The sequence below is a fragment of the Hemitrygon akajei genome, chromosome 4, assembly GCF_048418815.1.
Source record: "Hemitrygon akajei chromosome 4, sHemAka1.3, whole genome shotgun sequence".
Taxonomy (NCBI): domain Eukaryota; kingdom Metazoa; phylum Chordata; class Chondrichthyes; order Myliobatiformes; family Dasyatidae; genus Hemitrygon; species Hemitrygon akajei.
The window spans coordinates 159,453,720-159,473,888 of NC_133127.1; the positions used below are offsets into that span (position 1 = coordinate 159,453,720).

A 20,169-nucleotide genomic window follows, 5' to 3' on the forward strand; every position below is an offset into this window, starting at 1 on the left:
AAAATGTAACCATCTGACCTGATAGAAGCTTACATTCAATTCTTCTAAGTCCACTATTACTTTAAAAATTTGAACTTTAAAGTAAATACAAATTTATTGGTGTAATAATGCCATGTTTTGACTGTTCCTTTTTGAATTCTGCAGCTGTGTTTGTCATTCATTGATGCTAAAATATAAAATCAGAGGAGCAACATTTTATAATGGTGAAAAGAGATGGTTGGGTAGATTATTCAAGAAACCTTCAAAATGTCACAAGATCATGCATGTACTGTAGGTACAAAGTGCTTCTAGCAAAATAAATTCAAATTGCTCTTCTGGAAAATTAAGTGGTTATCCTTCAAAGTACAGAAATGGGATGTATTTTTCTTACTAAGAAAGGTAAGTGAAGTCACAGTCAAGATATAATGATACAAACAATCCTGCCAAAGATTTGTAAACTTAACTTTTGCAAATTGATGACCATTACTTCATTGACATTAAGTCTGCAGATAGCAGCTGAAAAATAATCCTAGTCTAACTACAGACAAGCATAAATACATCTGACATTAGACTTACTTCTGGAGTGTGCTTTTAAATTTTTGTGGCTTGGTTTTGGCCAAAGCAATCAAAATTACGATTTTTGTTTCTGAAATTTATAAAGGTGGATAAATGGGGAAAATATATGGTCTTAGTTTATGGAAATGCTGACAAGGGAATATTTGTTGTTCCTGTTCTTTTGTCATAAGGGCATCAAGAGTCAATAAACCACAGTGTGGTACTGAAGCTTCACGTAGGCTACGCTAAGTGGGAGTGTGTTTCTTTCAATGTGAAATGGGCATTGGTGAAACAGTTGGATTTTATGACAATCCACTAAATTTCACATTCATATTTTTGGTAAAGCCCACTGCCTACCAGATTTATTAAATTCAAATCTGCAATTAACTTATAGCTAACAATAATTGATATTTTAACTTCTAGCAAAATCTGAACTTGAATATTGGAACATACAATTTTAAAATTGGTATATTAGGACTGTGCCAAGATATAGGATTATATTAATAAACTTGCAGAATTGGTGCATTATAGACAAATCAACAACAACAAAAATAAGCTTCATAATTTTAATAAGTAGAACAAGGTTGTCCTTAATAAGGGGCCAAATTTAAGCCCCAGAAATTGGTGGGATTGGGCAAGATGGTTTACAAAATAAAAACCTAAGCTATCAATCAAGCCCCTTCACATACTTCCAGTTTTAATGGAGGGAAGGCAATCGGCTTAGTCTCAGAAGATTACCCACACTGAGTTTTTAAAATCAGCCTGCGTAGTCCAAACTGGTATCATGTCCTAATTTAATCCTAACCAACTCTGCTTCTCAGCCCTAGCATCTAAAGTGCAGTGGTGAAGGCTGCTTCCTCAAAGTTCCTCAATCTAATCTGCTTCCCTTTCCGTGATCTGATTTCTCCTCAAGATATCACTGACTGTTCCCATAATCCAGCAATAAGCATCTACCTTCACCTCCTTCTATCACCCACACCAATCTCCTTTGTTCTCAATAACCACCATGCATCGAAACTTAAATATATATTCTTTACCTCTGACCTCAATGATAGGATGTACAGAGGCTTCCACAGGTGCTGCTAGATGGTGGGGACAAAACAAAACAATATATATCCAATAATATATCCAAGAGGTACAAGAGACTGCAGATACTAAAATCTGGGACAAAACAAGAACAGCTGGAGGAAGTCAGTGGCGCAAGCAGCATCTGTTGGGGCAAAGAAACAGTCTAGATTCGGGCACTGCATCAGGAGTAACATCTCCAAAGCCACTATGGAGAAATTCTCATCTCTTGAGATGTGGTTAAAGTGTGGAACCCATAAAAAGTTGAGATGAATAGCTCAATGTACTTAAGTGCAAGTTGGATAATCAATTGAGAGGGAACTAAGTAGAAGGCAAAGTTTCTGTGGGTGAAAATGAGGAGAAGTAGAAATAGGTTGGGGCACAAATACTGGCATAGACTTGTTAAGCAAAATAACCTGTTTCCATTCCATAAAAAACAATATATGATTTTGTAATTCCTGGTTAAATGCAAAGCAGCCTTAGGACAGATCATACCTGCAAGTTATACAACCCTGAAGTAAGTTTGATTCTGTTTCTCAATTCTAGTCCTTTTGCTCATATCAAAAATGTCAATGCTACTGAGATATGGTATCTGAAAAGGGTTAGATTTAGATCATTCTCAACATGCGAAGCAACAAGATGATTTTAACCAGATTATAGGTCTTCAACGATGCAATTTATCATCAATGGTCATGTCAAAAGCTGTTCTTGATAGAGACATCACATGTGAGATACTTTTTTTTGGATGCATATTTCATACATGTGGGTATGACCAAAAAGTTGCCTGACACACACTAAATAAGAAAAAATTGTCCATAAAAAGGTTAAACTCTTGTCAAAGTATCAGAGCATCACAATCATCTGGATCTGCAGAACCATGAAAAGACAATCTGCTTCAAGCAAGGTGAAAATAATGTTGAAGCCAATCCCACCCATTAAGAGAAAAGTAGGAATTCAAAATTGCACTGCATCAATGATCCTTAATGGGGAATAGTTCTTCATATGTTTTTTAAAAATGTGGAAAACAATAGCAGATGTAAGCATTAACAAAATGTTTTCTGAATAAAACATTCCATCAGAATATTTTCAAGTACTAAAATCCAAAATATATGTCCTACAGCCTTTGTGAAATGGTAGCAAAGTTTTAACTATTCCCTCTATAAGTCAAACTTCAGCGAATTTAATAACACTAAGCAACAAAGATTTTGTTTCCTGAATACATTTGGGTGTATCTTATGCATTTTGGGCTACTGATCATGAAAATCACAATGAAATTTCTCTGTCATTTTTTTAAAAAATCGCCTATAGTTGTTATTTACATTCATAATTCAAGTCAATTAAAATGTTGCCCACAATGTAAGCTGAAAAGTTTTCTATTTTGTCCAGGCATGCCTGGGCAAGCTTTAGCAGGATAGATACTGAATGGCAGGACAGGTTTTAGAAAGGCTAAAAAGCATCACACACACATTGTTCTATGCATTGCGTTTACATGTTTACAATCATGATGGTATGCATGCTCTACATGCACAGCATATTGTGTGTACTCAGTAATTGTATTTTCATAAGTAGTTGTGATAGCAAAATGTCTCAACAATGTTCAAACATACAGGATATTTTCAGTTATATTTGTGGCGAGTATATGCTTAAATCTCAAAGACAGAGCATGACTCCTCCTATTAAGAAAGCCTGTGAGGTTTATTTTGTGTGTAAAAATGGTGACCAAGACAAAGCCTAGGTTCCTCACAATTGTTGTGCAACGTATGCTGTCAATCTTAAAGCTTGACTCAAAGGTCAATGCATTTGCTGTCCTGATGATATGACGAGAGTAGAAGGATCATGTGACAGACTGCTACTTAGGTCATACCAGTGTATCTGGTTTCTCTGCTAAAACAAGAAACTACTGAATACCCCAATCTCCCTTCAATCATAAGATCTGTGCCACATGACGATAGTCTTCCAGTACTGAAGCCACCAGAGACATGGAGTCTAGAGGAGGCAGACAAAATTGCCATGATGAACGGGCCAGGAATAGAAAACAACACTGATACTGAGACAGATTTTGAACCCTTTAAGCCTCATCTGATAACTCAATCTGAGTTAAATGACTTGGTCAGAGACTTGGGTTTGTCAAAAACAAAAGCAGAATTACTAGGTCCAAGACTGCAAGGATGGAATCTACTGCCATCAGGTTAAAAAAAATTCCATGAAGGATTTCCATATTTGACACTGATGTTTCCCAGAATAATTGAGGCCAAGATTAAGGCAAGCATTTTTGTTGGTCCACAAATCAGACAGGTCATTAATGAGAGGCAAGTTGTAGAACTTCTAGTGGGACTGGAGAAAATAGCATGAAAGTCATTTAAGGAAAATTTTCTTGGCAACTACAGAACACTAAGCTCTGTGTAGCTGTTTGACAACATGCTTCAAACATACAAAACCATGAAGTGCAACAGGCAACTAAAGATTCATTTTCTGCATTCCCATTTAGACTTTCTCCCTGAAAATCTTGGTGCTGTCAGTGACAAGCATGCTGAAAGGTTTTACCAGGATGTTGCGGTCAGGAAGAAAAACAGTATCAAGACAACTGGAATCCATCAGTGCTGGCTGATTATTGTTAGACACTTAAGCAGGAAGCTGAATACTAACAAAAATCATCAACAAAACATTTTTGACTTAGTTAAACTTATGCAAAGTGCCAGCAATATTATGCAATTAAACGCATTATATTCAACAGGTTAATTTTGTGTTCCTCCAAATTCCTACGTAATACAAATAGTCTGAAATTATATTTGTGTTAAGCTTCAAGTGGTCTAAGGTAATCACAAAAAATTCTGATGAAGCAACACTTACAAAAAAATTTGTTCTACAGTATAATTAATAGATTACCTATATTGTCCTTCCAGTTTGACAACCTCATTCAAATTACTGGGATCGCAATGAGTTAGTAAGTTGGACACAAAATTGGTTTGGTTATAGAAGGTAGAGTAGTGGTGGAGAAGTGGTTGCTGACTGGTGTCTCTGACCTGTGGTGTTCTGTAAGGATCAGTGCAGGGACCTCTGTTGTTAGTGAAATATAAATAATTTGTATGAAAATGTAGGTGGTCTAAGGAGTATATTTGCAGACAACACAAAAATTGGCAGAGTTGTGGATAGCAAGCAAAAATATTTAAAAAATTCAGCAGGATATAGATCAATTGGAAATTTAAGTGGAGAAGTGTCATTTTGAGTTTAGTCCTGACAAAAGTCATATGATACATATCAAATACAAGAGGAAAATATACAGCAATTGGGATCACCCTAAGGAGTATTGATGTATAAAGGGACCCTGGGATGCACTCTATAGCTCCCTGAAAGTGACAATATAAGTAGATAGGACAATAAAGAAGGGATAGGGAATACTTGCTATCATTGCTCACCTAGTAGAAGAGTTAGTTCACCAAAAACTGTGTATAAAACAGCTGATTAGGCCACATTTGTTGAATTATGTGCAGTTTTGGTCTCTGCACTATAGGAAGGAAGTAGAGTCTCTGAAGAGGATGCAGAAGAGATTCAACTAGGATGTTGCCTTACTTAGAGAATATTAACTACAAGGAATGGTTGGACAAACTTGGATTTTGGATTATTTTCTCTGAAACATCTAATTAACAGTTTATCCGCTGATAGAGGAACTATCACAAAAATGGGGCTATTTAAGAGAACAAAATTATACTAACAGCCATCTAACGAACCTGTTTAGAAATGCATTGCACTAAATTGTCAAAATATTTGAAAGTTCGAAAAGTAAGCAGAGAAATGACAGGAGTGTTGTAACATTTAACAAAATCTCTAGGGAAAAGGTCCGACTAAAAATCATGCCAATGAACATTAAACCTCTATTTCTGGGAGGGCACATCCTGCATTCTGAAAAATTATATCATTCAATCATTGTATTTGCAGTGGTATGAATGAACAACCAACGTCCTTTGAACTATTTCGCAAGAGTAGTGCGTTACCACAAAATACTTTTTCCTCCCTGTTGCATGGTGCTACAGGGGCACAACACTGATTCAAGTTATTTTGAATGGAACCTGTAAACATCAACACTTAGAAGTGTAATTACCGGAGGACTACAGTATTTAATCTGCTCAAGACAAACAAAAACATGCTTGGATGATTAATAGGAGACTGAACTGCAATCAGCAGAGTTTTGTGTAACATATTTTTAATAGTTTTGAAGTCACACTATGTTAAGCATCAAAAGCAGATACTGCTGATTACTGAACTTTCACAAAGCATATGAACATTTTTATCTGTTTGTTTGCTGCAACACCTGAATTGGAGATTATCTGTTTCATCAGATCAGTGCAATTTAAACTCCGAAGGCGTCAGGAGCATGAATTTACCATCAGACAAGGAACCAGACCATTATTTTCTTGGCAACTTTAAATGCTCTTACCTCAATCCACTGCTCACTTAAATTTCCTCTGATGAAATCAGGATTATATATTTGCAAAGTGCATACTGAGATAAAGGAAGACCACAGACACTACGCATGCAAGTACAAATTTTTAATATATACCAAACATTTTAAAGTGCATGCGACAGCATCAATGTTATAAGATCATAGATCAGTACAGCACTAAACAGGCCCTTCAGTTCACAGTATTGTGCTAACATTTTAACATATTGTACTCCATAATCAATGTAACACTTCTCTCCCACATAGTACTTCATTTTTCTTTCATCCATGTGCCTATCTCTTAAATGTCAAAGTAGAATTCATTATCAAAGTACATATACTGCACAAGATAAAGAAGCAGAATTAGGCCATTTGGCCCATCGAGTCTGCTCTGCCATTTCATCCAATTTTCCTCTCAGTACCAATCTCCTGCTTTCTCCCAGTATCCCTTCATGCCCTGACCAATCAAGAATCTATCAACCTCTGCCTTAAATGTACATAAAGACTTGGTCTCCACAGCTGCCTGAGGCAACGAATTCCACAGATTCACCACTTTCTGGCTAAAGAAATTCCTCCTCATCCCCGTTCTAAAAGGACACCCCTCTGTTCTGAGGCTGCATCCTCTGGTCTCGGATTCTCCCACCATAGGAAACATCCTCTCCACTTCCACTCTATCAAGGTCTTTCACCATTCGATAGGTTTCAATGATGTCACCCCTCATTCTTCTGAATTCTAGCAAATACAGGCTAGAGTCATCAAAAGTTCACCATATGACAAACCATTCAATCTGGGAATCATTTTTGTGAAGCTTCTTTAGACCCTCTCCAGTTTCAGCACATCCTTTCTCAAATAAAGGGCTCAAAACCACTCACAATACACCAAGTGCGTCCTCACCAGTGCTTTCTCCACATTGCATCCTTTTATATTCTAGTCCTCTTGAAATGAATGCTAACATCACATTTGCCTTCCTCATCACAGACTCAACCTGCACGTTAACCTTTAGGGAGTCTTGCACAAGGACTCCAAGTCCCTTTGCACCTTTTTTTTGTATGTTCTCTCCATTTAGAAAATAGTCAACCCTTTCATTTCTTCTAGCAAAGTGCATGATCATACGCTTCCTTACACGATATTCCATCAGCCATTTCTTTGCCTGTTCTCCTAATCTGTCCAAGTCCTTCATAACCCTCTCTACATCCTCAAAACTACCTGCCCCTCCACCTATCTTCATATTGCCTGCAAACTTTGCAACAAAGCCATCAATTCTATCATCCAAATCAATGACATATAATTAAAAAGAATCGATTCCAACATAGAACACCACTAGTCACCGGCAGCCAACCAGAAAAGGCTCCCTTTATTCCCACTCTTTGCCTCCTGCCAATCAGCCACTGCTTTATCCATGCTAGAATATTTCCTGTAATTCCATGGGCTTGTAGCTTTCCTTTCTTCTGTCTCTCTGCCTTCTTGAAGAGTGGAGTGACAGTTGCAATTTTTCAGCCTTCTGGAAGCATTCCAGAATCTAGTGATTCCTGAAAGATTGTTTCTAATGCCTCTGTAATTTCTTCAGCCACATCTTTCAGAATTCTAGGGTGTACACACCATCTGGTCCAGGTGATTTACATACCTTCAAACCTTTCAGTTTCCCAAGAACATTCTCTCCAGTTACGGTAACGTCACACACTTCATGAACCCTGACATCTGGGACTTCCACCATACTGTTAGTGTCTTCCACCATGAAGACTGATACAAAATATTTATTCAGTTTGTCTGCCATTTTATTGTCCCCCAATACTCCTGTCCAGCATCATTTTCCAGCGGTCCGATATCCATTCCCGCCTCTCTTTTACACTTTTTGTATCCGAAGAAACTTTTGGTATCCTCCTTAATATTATTGGTCAGCTTACTTTCGTATTCTTCTTTACCTTCTGACTTTTTTAGTTGCCTTCTTTTGGTTTTTAAAAAGCTTTTCAATCCTCTAACTTCCCACTAATTTTTGCTCTATTACATTCCCTCTCTGGCTTTTGACTACTCTTGTTAGCCACAGTTGTGTCATCTTGCCTTTAGAATACTTTTTCCTCTTTTGGATGTATATATACTGTGCCTTCCAAATTGCTTCCAGAAATTTCAGCCATTGCTGCCAGTGTTTTTACTTCCAATCAATTTTGGCCAACTCCTCTCTTGTGCCTCTGTAATTCCCTTTACTCCACTGTAATACTGATACAACTGACTTCAGCTTCTCCTTCTCAAATTTCAGGGTGAATTCAATCAGATTTTCTTTTCGTAAGCCACATCCTTTCTACTGTTTGGGGGTCTAGGATATTAGTACGCCTTCAGTTCAGGTGGAAACCGTCCCTTTTGTACAGGTCCCACTTTCCCGGAAAGAGAGATCTCCCTCCTACACCAGCTCCTTAGCCACGTATTAAACAGTGTAATTTTCTTAGCTCTGGCCTCACTAGCACATGGCATAGGCAGCAATCCTGAGATCACAACCCTGGAGTTCCTACACCGAACTCCCTGAACTCACTATGCAGAATCTCGTTACTCATCCTACCCATGTCATTGGTACCTACATGGACCACCACTTCCGGCTGTTCACCCTCCCACTTAGGAATGCTGAGGACTCGATCTGAGGCGTCCCAGCCCTGGCACCTGGGAGGCAATATACCAACCAGGAATCAATTCTTGCCCACAGAACCTGCTGTCTGTTCCCCTAGCTAAACAAATCCCCTATAACCACAGCGTGCCTCTTCTCCCCGCTTCCCTTTTGAGCCACAGAGGCAGACTTAGTGCCAGAGACCTGACCACTGCAACAATTCTCCAACCCCACCCTGACAGTATTGCTGCTGAGGGGGAGGACCACAGGGGCACTCTGAACTGCCTCCTTAACCCCTTTCCCCTTCCTGTCACCCAGTTTCCTGTGTCCAGCACCTTGGGTGTAATTACCTCTCTATAAATCCTACCTATTACCCATTCAGCCTCCTGAATGATCCAGAGTTCATCCAGTTCCAGCTCCAAACCCTTAACATGGTTTGTTAGAGGCTACAATTGTAGTCGTCAAGGACACTGGAGATCTCCCTGCCTTCCCACATCCCACACGAGAAGCATTTCAGTATCCTGCCTGTCATCCCTACAGTCCTAGCTGAGCAGATATACAGAAGAGAATGAAAAAAAAGCTTTTCTTTCCCTTGCTTTCTCTGTGCGAAGCCTCTCTTTGCAGAAGCCTTAAAGAGCTAAAACCTTAAGATTACTACTCTGACTAAGTTCACTCAGACAACGGCAGCTGCGCTTCCCCTGCCTTCCTTTAACTTGCTCACATTAATCAATCCCAAATGTTCTATTATGCTGCTGTGACCCGCTCCTGCCTTTTATCCTCGGACAGCGGACCTGATTGAAGTCTCCTCCTCTCCAAGTTTCTGATGTCCGGATTGGCTGCTGGTCAAAGCTCTATATGTCACCATATACTACCTTGAGATTAATTTTCTTACAGGCATTTACAGAAAAATGAAGAAATACAAAAGAAATCATGAGAAACTATACATACACAAAGACTAAAATTAACCAATGACTGACAAATTGGGCAAAAAAAAATCCGAGGACAAGTTGCAGAGATATTGAAAGCCAGTCTGCAGATTCCAGAATCCGTTCAGACTTATCTAAATTTACCTCCTTCCCTGTCCCGTTTGAAACGTCTAAATTCTGGAACATCCAGCAACCATTGCAGGTTGAGTCAGTGGTGAGGAAGGCAAATGCAATGCTAGCATTCATTTCGAGAGGACTAGAATATAAATCAAGGATGTAAGGTTGAGGCTTTATAAAGCACTGGTGATGCCTCACTTGGTTGTGCTGAGATTGGAGATGGTTCAAAGGAGGCTCACGAAAATTATTCCAGGATTGAAAGGCTTGTCATATGAGGACTGTTTGATGGCATTGGGCCTCTACTACTAGAATTCAGAAAAATGATGGGTGACCTCATTAAAACCTATTGAATGTTGAAACGTCTCAATAAACTGGATGAGAAGAGGATGTTTCCTGTGGTGTGGGAGTCTAAGGCCAAAGGGGGCAGCCTCAGACTGGAGGGCCATCCTTTTAGAAAGGAGATGAGGAGGCATTTCTTCAGCCAGAGAGTGGTGAATTTGTGGAATTCTTTGGCACAGGTGGCTGTGGAGGCCGTGTCACTGGGTATATTGAAGGAAGAGGTCGATAGAGTCTTGATTAGTTAGGGCAAGAAGGGCTACAGAGAGAAGGCAGGAGATTGGAGTTGAGAGGGAAAATAGGTCAGACAAAATGGCAGAGCAGATTCAATGGGCCGACAGCCTAACTCTGCTCCTACGTCTTATGGTCTGCCCTTGTGACAGGCAAGGAAGATTCTGTAATTACTGCAATGTCATAGTTCCATATACTGATACATGTTTTATATTCATCACTTTTGTTCCTGATGCTTCATGTATTAAACCCTTCTAACTGACTGCATTTATGGACTATTCACTGCCTATCCTTCCTTACAGTCTCTCTACACAATACACCTAGCTTTATACTAACTGTTCCATCCCCTACCTATTTCTCTGGTTCCCACCCTCCTGCCAACATAGTCCAAACTCTCCCCTACAGCTCTCACAAATCTGCTCAAAAGGACATTGCCCCCTTGAGTTCAGATGTAACACATCCCTTTTGTTCAGGTCATACCTTCCCCAGAAGAGATCACAGTGATCCAGAAATCTGAAACCCTGCCCTCTGCATCATTTCATCAGCCGTACAGTCGCCTGTCAAATCATCCTATTCTTACCCTCACTGGCACGTGGCACAGGCAGCAAGCCAGAGGTTACTACCCTTGAGGTGCTGTTTCCTTCTTAATTCTCTATATTTGCTCTTCGGGAACTCATCCCTTTTCCAAACTATGTCTTTGGTAGCCATATATACCACGACTACTGATTGCTCACCCTCAAAAATGCTGTGGACCCAGTCTGAAATGTCTCTGACCCTTGCTCCAGGGAGAGACGCAACATACCATCTTGGTGTCCTTTTCACAGCCACAGAATCTCCTGTCTGTTCCCCTAACTACTGAATCCCCTATCATCGCTTCTCCCCTCTTCAACCCCTCCCCTTCTAAGCCACAGAGTCAGACTCAGTGCCAGAGACCTGGTCACTAGTAGGCCATCCCCCCAACTGTATCAAAAGCAGTATACTTATATACTGTCAATGCCACAGGTGTACTCTGTCTGGACTGTTTGCCCATTCCCTTTCCCTCACTGGGCAGTCACCCAATCGACTGCTTCTTGCAGTTTAGATGTGACTGCCTCCCTGAAGCCCGTCTATCAACCTCTCATTCTCTTGAATGATCCGCATGTAGGTCATCCGGCTCCTGGTCCCAAACATGGTCTGCAAGGAGCTGCAGCCAGATGCACTTCTTCCATACGTAGTCTCAGGAAGTCTGAAGGTCTTCATGACCTCCATTTCTGGTTGGCTGCCGGTGATTAGAGGTGTTTTGCAGGGATCAGTGTTGGGATCACTTCCCCCCCCTCCCCCCCACATTATATGTCAATGATTCAGATGACCGAATTGGCTATGTTTGCTGATAATACGAAGATAAGTGGAGGGGCAGGTAGTGCTGAGGAAGCAGGGAGTCTGCAGAAGGACTTGGACAGATTGGGAGAATGGGTAAAGAAGTGCCACATGTTGCTCCACCAACCTGAGAGTGGCTTAACTGTGATGGTAGAGGAGGCCATGGGCTGGCATGTTGGAATGGGAACGGGAAGTAGAATTGTACTGGGTGGCTGCTGGGGGATCCTCTTTTTGCTTGGTGAAGTGCTCTCCCAATCTACGTCAAGTCTCACTGATATTCAGGAGGCCACACCAGGAGCACCGGATACAGTACGTGACCCCAACAGACTCACAGGTGAAGTGTCACCTCAGTTTGGGGCCCTGATTAGCAGTGAGGGAGGAGGTATAGGGGCAGCTGTGGCATTTGTTCTGATGGCAAGGATGAGTACCAGAAGGGAGATCAGTGGCGAGGGGTGAGTGGACAAGAGAGTCACATAGAGAGCGATCCTAGTGGAAAGCGAAAATTTGGTGGTGGGGAGGCAGGGAGAGAGAGAGAGAGAGAGAGAGCCTGTGGTATGTCGAACACCGGGTGAACGAGTAGTCTTTGGGATTCTGCAAGTCCGTGTCTTTGCTGTTGCTTTGCTGCACGATTGAGAGCTCGGTGGTGGGTGCTGATGCTTTTGTTTTGCTGGTGGGGGAGGGGGATCATTGCTTTGCTGCTGCTTACGCGCGGGGGGGAAGCTGGGGGGGCTGTGGGGTTTTGACATTTAAACTGTCTTTCATTCTTTGTTTTCATGGATGGTTGTGAAGAAAAAGCATTTCAGGATGTATATTGTATCCATTTCTCTGACATTAAATGAACCCTTGAAACCTTTGAGATGACATAATTGCTGGATGCAGAGGCTAATGGCATGGTAGGTGAGGATAAGAGGAACCCTATCCCTGGTGGGGTGGTGGGAGAATGGGGTGAGGGCAGACATGCACAAAATGGAAGAGATGTAGATAAGGACAGCATCAATGGTGAAGGAAGGCAAGCCCCTTTCTTTGAAGAAGAAGAAGGAGGACATCACATTAGTTCTGGAAATGAAAAGTCCCATCCTGAGAGCTGTTGTGGTGGTGACAGAGGAACTGAGAGAAGGGGACAATGTTTTTACAAGTGACTTGGTGGGAATGGTTATAGTCCAGGTAGTTGTGAGAATCAAAGGAGGAATTTCTTAAGCCAGAGGGTGGTGAGTCTTTGGCCATAGGTGGCTGTGCAGGCCAAATTATTGGGTATACTTAAAGTGGAGATTGATAGGTTCTTGATAAGCCAGGACATCAAAGGTTATGGGGAGAAGGGGGAGAATGGGATTGAGAGGGATAATAAATCTTTCATGATGGAATGGGGGCGCTGATTCAATGGGCTGAATGGCCTAATTCTGCCCCTAGGTTTTATCATGCAAGAGGAGCACATCATTGCTCTGGGATCCATTCTCGTGACGAAAGGCAGCAAAATGATAGAAACCAGACAGTATTCTCTGCTTCTCTCGCTGAAGCCTCTTGACCCAAAGCCTCGATTCCACACTCTGAACCTGTCAGCTCCTACAATGGTGGTTAACTTCTTTTTATAGGCACTTGCTAATTGCCTAATTACCTAATCAATTTACAACTGAACAAAAAGTCTGTTTTTGAATTTCCCACTTTGCATGACAAGTAATGGCTCCTGCTACCCGAAGCTAAACACTGGCTGATTTTCCCAACCCCGCATATCATAAGCACGCACAAGATGCTGGAGGATCCCAGCAGGTCAAGGCAACATCTATGAAGGCTTATTGAGGTTAATGAAGATTGCAGCTAAATTATATTTGGTGTCCATTTTGCTCTCAGCGTTACGTCCAAATGGTGTTCACCATAAAGGAATGGAATAAATACAATAAAATAATAAAACTGACAGATGAGGTACTCCCCCCTCAGGGACTGCACCCACTGCATCACTACCTCTGGTGGGGCTGTTTGTTAGTGACATTATGACATGTAAATCTAAAAGTTTCTGCTATCATGACAATTCCAGGCTACAGCTGAAATAACGTGGAGGGTAACTCATAAATTCTTGTTATGCTCCCGAATATGGGTAAGGAGGACTTCTCCAAGTAAATGTATATGATGCCTATATTAATCCTTGGTGATTCCTTTAGTTTTATTCCTTGTCGGAGCAGTGGGTTCAACTGAGTGGTTTGGATCACTGGTGTACGTCAATCATAAATGTTTTGAGTCTGGAGTCACACGCAGGCCAGGTTAGAATTGCATAGATGCGTTCAGCACAAGGGTGTTACTATATCATATAGCTTTTCACAATAATCTGGTGGCTTTGTGATCAGCATTATAAACAACTGTTTTTTGTTCCAGTTTTTGCATTTTTGGTTGTTATTCTGAGACTTGCATCCGTATTTCTACATAAGCACTCCAGACTTCTGGAAAACAGGCCCAGTAATGTGACTAGTAAATTACCATATCATGCTAAAGTCAATCTGCTGTATTCAGTGAGACAAGTACATTCATGCCAAATTAATTATAAGGTATTCAGGAATGCAAGAAACAAGATAATAACTTAGTCAGTGCAATCATCAGGTATCAGATTTCCGATCTAGGCCACAGATTGAACTAATGTTTGAGAAAGTGTAAATGAGGTGTGACAAGCTTTAAATTTATAGCCAAATTCCAGAAATCCTGACTATTTGACAGAGCAAGATTTTTGGAATACAGTACATGGTAGGATTGAGGGAAGAGAAAAATGAGCAGTAGCCTCATTTCTAGAATGGTGAGTAACCCACACCAGGAGACCAGGGAGAGTATGTAGGGATATTAAGAAAAGGGTGTGTAGGGAAATGGATCAGTGAAGGGAGCGAGCAATGAGAACAATAGAACAGAAACAGAGACTGGGAAGGCAGGGTGTCAGAGATCCCACCGTCAAGACCAAATGGTGGCACCTTGTGTTCATAGAATTAATGCACAAATCTTCCACTCATCAAAACTGAAGTGGAAGCAAACTTCAGTCCAAGAAATAAAATAAGCAGCTGCAAGAAGGGAGAGGAATCATTTTATGGAAGGATGCCATGCTCATATTTGACGGTCACCTCCACGGAAAAATGCAACATCACCATTGATTCCGTGCATTCTTGACCCATGACCACTTCAAGTGGAGAAGCAGCACTGGGGCAGTGCTGAGTCCATGCTGCGAGACCACACAGAAACCCAAGGAGGAATGCACCATCTCAGTGTAGACAACATTCCCGAGTCTAATCCGTCACCTCAGAATCACAGTGGATACAAGTCATCCTCGGTCTTGAGGAAGAGTAAGAGATAGAGGACAAGGAGGATGAAGATTACAAGAGTGATGTGGGGAGCATTCAATAATTGAAGTGTATTGCCTTACCTGACCCTGCACCCCAATCCCCTACTGCATTAGAGCTATCTGTTCAATGCTGACACTCATCTAGAAATGTTTACTTAATTTGTACAGATTTTACTGTTGGTGGCAATAAAAAGGTGCCCAAAGACTCAGATAAGTCCAATCAGATGGCATAAACATCGAACATTACAGCACAATACAGGCACTTTGGCACTCTATGCAGTGCTGACCTATATAAACCTACTCCATGATTAACTTAATGACTCACTCCTACACAGCACACAGCCTTCCACTTTTCTTACAACCATGTGCCTATCAAAGAGTCTCTTATTTGTCCCTATTGTATCAGACTCTGTCACATGTCATCCTTCACTGTCAAAACAGGAGTCAAACAGTCTGAATCTTTGCACCACCCTATTTGCCATCTTTATTGCTGACAAGTTCGCCTCAATGGCCAAGACCTGCCACAAGGAATCCCAATGGTATATAAAATGAACAACAGGCTTTTCAACATCATTGCAACACACTCTAAAGAAGACTTCCAATGTATCTTGAATTCCTTTGCCAAGGCATATATGACCTTGGGTCTTGTTTTGAAAATAAAAAAGGCACAGGTCCTATATCAGCCACAATCCAACCAGCCATGTATTCAGCCGTCCATAAAAGTTGACAATATCATCCCTGAAAATACAGACTATTTTCCCCACCTTGGCAGCATTCTCTCCTCAAAAGCAGACATCAACCCAGAGATCAACCACTGTCTGAGTAGTGCCAGTGAAGCCTATGCAAGAATAAGGAAAAGTGTCTTTGAAGACCACAAGATACAGGTCCAAACAAAGCTTTTGGTCTATAGGGCAGTTCCTACATTACTCTATGGAGCTGAATCTTGGACCACCTACAGAAGGCAACTGAAAGCCCTAGAAGAACACCACCAAAGAGCCTTCTGAAAGATTTAGAGGATCAGCTAGAAGGATAGATCCACTAAAACCAGTGTACAGAGAAGGTCAACATGAAAAGCATCACAACTAAAGCAACACAAGCTCCGATGGATAGGTCACGTCATTCAGATGCCAAACTCACGTCCACCCAAACAGATCCTTTACTCCCAGTTAAAGGGAGGTGAGCAAGCCCCTGTTGAGCAAAGGAAATGCTTCTAGAATAACATCAAAATTAGCCTGAAGAAATTCAACATTGCATCTAAAAACTGGGAAACTCTGCACTCAATAGATACACCTGGAGGAAATCTGTTCAAGAGGGAGTTATGCTACATGACAGTGATCTCCACTGTGCTGCAGAGAACAAGCAGCAGCTGTTAAAGGAGAGACTGAACAACCAAGAGACCCAACCATTAACCACTTACTCTTGCCCACACTGCACCAGAATATGTGGGTCCTGGATCGGCCTCTGAAGGCCCACAAAAAGACACTCCTAATGAGAACATTATATTTGACTCAAGAGATCACACTACTATCAGTACAGTATGGAAGTATGTTCCAGTCACTCACCGATCTCTATGCTAGAAATCTACCTCCGACATCTCCCTTAAATTTTCCTCTACTCATTCCATATGGCCTTCCACTGGTACTGGCCGCTGCCACCCTGGGAAAAGATGCTTACCATACACTGTATGTATGTCTCTCACAATCCTACACGCCTCTATCAAGTCACTCCTCAACTTTCTTCAATCCAAAGAAAAAAGCCCTAGCTTGATCAACCTGTCCTCATAAGACATGCTCACTCGCTGAGTAGGCTACGGTCAATTATGGATAACTCTGAACATCCTCTACATAGCACCATCCAGAGACAGAGAAGCAGTTTCAGCGACAGGTTACTAGCGATACAATGCTCCTCAGACAGGATGAAGAGGTCAATACTCCCCAATGCCATTAGGCTTTACAATTCTACCGCCAGGACTTAAGAACTTTTTAAAAGCTATTATTAATGCTTTTTGAGATAGTGATTTAGATGCATATCATATTTTTTACTGAGTTAAGTATTGTATGTAATTAGTTTTGCTACAACAAGTGTATGGGACATTGGAAAAAAAAGTTGAATTTCCCCATGGGGATGAATAAAGTATCTATCTATCTATCTATCTATCTAAATCTCCTCTGCACCCTCACTAATCCAGGCAGCATCTTGGTAAATCTCCTCTGCACCCTCACTAATCCAGGCAGCATCCTGGTAAATCTCCTCTGCACCCTCACAAATCCAGGCAGCATCTTGGTAAATCTCCTCTGCACCCTCTCCAAAGCTTCCACATCTTTCCTGTAATGAGACAAACAGAACATAATACTGAACACAAGTGTGGTCTAACCAGAGAATTATAGAACGGTGAAATTGCCCTACGTCTCTTGAACTCAATACCCTGACACGTCACATGTCTTCTTAACACCCTATCAACTTGCACAGCAGTTTTGAGAGATCTATGGACTTGACATAAAGTTGAGAAAAATTACAGTTAATTTCAATCTCTTATTAAAGTGGTTAACTTGATGTTTTAAAGGCTGGGTAAATATAAAGAAGATTAGCTTTATTTATCACAGTGAAAGGCACCATTTGTATCAGTGATAAACATAGGCTGCGGAAGTGCTGGGGCAGACCACAAGTATCACCGCGTTTCTAGTGGTGACACAGCATACCCACAACTTACTGACCCTAACCTGCACATCTTTGCAAAGTGGGAGGAAATCAGAGCACCTGAGGGGTCACACGCGATTACGGGGAAAATGTACAAACTCCTTACAGACAGCGGGGGAAATTAAACCCCGATCACTGATCGCTGGCATCGTAAAGTATTACACAAACTGCAAATGTTACCAACTGGCCCATATATTCATATCACAAGTACGCAGAGCCAAAGGATATCAGCTTTTGTACTTCTCTTCAATGCACACGTAGGTTTATGACTCAATTAGGGATTTGGTTTTACTTTGAATTAATTGATGTATCTGACTGAAAAATGCTGAGATATATAACTTAACTACTAAGAAATTTATCAATTGACCTGCTATCACACTACCTGCCTTTCCAGTGTCCATAACACACAGGACAAATGACCGTTAGATTTTGGTGTGGTCCAGATACTGGACTGGCTGCAGATGGTGAAAAAGATGAAGCATGTTTATATCGTGGCTACAGCAACAGCTAGACTGCAGATTTAATCAGAACACCAACCTAATGATGCACAGCTGGTCTATTAGTCGCTAATGATGCATGATTTAATGCTAGCTTAATACTTCAAACTAAGTAAAGTTTGAATTCAGTCACTAATAAACAAGCCAAAGCCCCCGTCATGAATCCTTTGACCTTCATGTTTTAAACATAACAAAAAAGTAAATTATTGTGATCTTTTCCAGATGTTGAAATTTATTTCAATCAAAAGGAAATGTACAGTCCATCTGTACAATAATATAATTTCCACTTATGAATGTGGTGTCGAATGCAGGGAATAGTGATGATAATTCAGTGTAGTTATAATCCAATTAGAAAAGAAAATGAGAACACCAGATGGGACCTGGACAGATTTTAGCAGAATAACCAACTTAACCAAGGAAGGAGGAAGCAGAAATTTGCAGTAATAGCTGTATAGGCATGTCACATTTACCAAGAGGAAATATAAGGTTAAGAACAATTCCACAAAATATCAAATAAAATCTTAGTCTTCACTAAAGAATATATTCTAGAATATACAGAAGGTTGATTCACAGAGGGTTGGACAATAACCTATATAATATGCATTTTGGAAAAAACACACAAAAACCAATCTGGATAATTGCAAATCAGGCTACTAAATAAATGATTCCTTCTATTCCCGTGTCACATGGGAAAAAAATCAACTTCTTCAATTCTATCCCTTCTTTTGAATCTTAGCCACAATTTCCCAATCATTATTCAATTCAATGATCCATTTAACATGAAATTACTAATATGAGGCATAGTTGATACTCCTTACCTCAATTATATACAGCACCACATTTTTGTAAAAGCAGTAGAGGATGCACTTTGTCACTCGGATGTAACTCCAGGCTCCATGGACCAGTAAAAGTTTTTCTAAATACGAAAACTAAAATGAGAAGGAGAAAAGGCTTCATTAATAACCCAAGTATTTTTAAACCACACAACAGGACAGTAAATTCAATTTGTAATCCAAGATGCACGAAAAGTTTCCTGAGTCAACATATCGAGGCCCCTGCTAAGGAGGGTGAAGTATTGGACCTCCTCTTAGGGAACTAGGCTGGGCAAATAACTGAAGTGGCAGTCAGGGAGCATTTTGCCTCTAGTGACCATAATTGAATGGAAAAGTTTAAGTCAGATCCATAGGTTAAAGAAAATCCAAGTGGTTCTACCATTATATTAAGGGAAAAACGGTGGCTAGGGAAGAGTTATCTTGAGCCACAGGAGATGGATGGGATTTCTAACAAATACTCCTCCTCAGTATTCCTGTGAAAGTCATGGTTGTTCAAGAGATAAGAGAAACAAGTGGAGGGGTTTTGGGAGGGCATTCATATTACCAGGAAGAGGGTATTTGCTGTCTTACAACACAATAAGGTGGAAAAATCTACAGGGCCTGACCATGTGCTTTGTGAGAGACTAAAGAGGGAATTGTAGAAACCCTGCAAAGATATTTGCTGCATCGTTAGCCATTGAAGTCCTGAAGACTATAAGGTGGCTAATGTTGTTCTGTTGTTTAAGAAAGACAAGCCATGGAACTATGGGCCAGTCACCCTGACATTAGTAGTTGGGAAGTTACTGGCGGGAATTCTGAGGAACAGGATCTACCAATATTTCGATAGAAAGGTTCTGATTAGGAGGAGTCAGTTGAACAACTAACCATAAAGGTAGATGAACTTAGGGCAGTTGATGATGTCTATTTGGACTTTAGCAAGGCCTTCAGCAAGGCCTCTCGTGGTAGGCTGGCTGGGAAGGTTAGGTCCCATGGGATCCAGCGAGGGCTAATTAAGTAGATTCAAAATTGGCTGGAAGGTAGGAAGCAAAGGGTGGTGGTTGCTGAAAACAAAACTGAGCTTTTTGGCCATTAGACTAAGCGCTATGTTTGGCATAAGCCAAAAAACACACATCATAAAAAACACACCATCCTTACCGTGAAGCATGGTGGTGGCTGCATCATGCTATGGGGATGTTTCACTGCAGCAGACCCTGGAAGGCTTGTGAAGGTAGGGAGCAAAATGAATACAGCAAAATA

At 40.9% G+C, this 20,169-nt stretch overlaps 1 protein-coding gene and 1 long non-coding RNA gene across 11 annotated transcripts in view; one reads left to right on the forward strand and one right to left on the reverse strand.

The window, feature by feature from the left end:
* The window catches only part of atp8a2 (ATPase phospholipid transporting 8A2), a 461,717-nt gene that overhangs the window by 90,376 nt on the left and 351,172 nt on the right, over positions 1 to 20,169 (reverse strand). For all 10 annotated transcript variants that reach the window (XM_073043757.1, XM_073043755.1, XM_073043759.1 and 7 more), the window contains one exon: positions 18,919 to 19,029. In XM_073043757.1, the coding sequence (XP_072899858.1) occupies positions 18,919 to 19,029 (111 nt within the window). The remainder of the gene's footprint in view (positions 1 to 18,918; positions 19,030 to 20,169) is intronic.
* LOC140726856 (uncharacterized) overlaps positions 1 to 20,169 on the forward strand; it is a 72,199-nt gene that overhangs the window by 40,769 nt on the left and 11,261 nt on the right. The gene's annotated exons all lie outside the window — the stretch shown is intronic.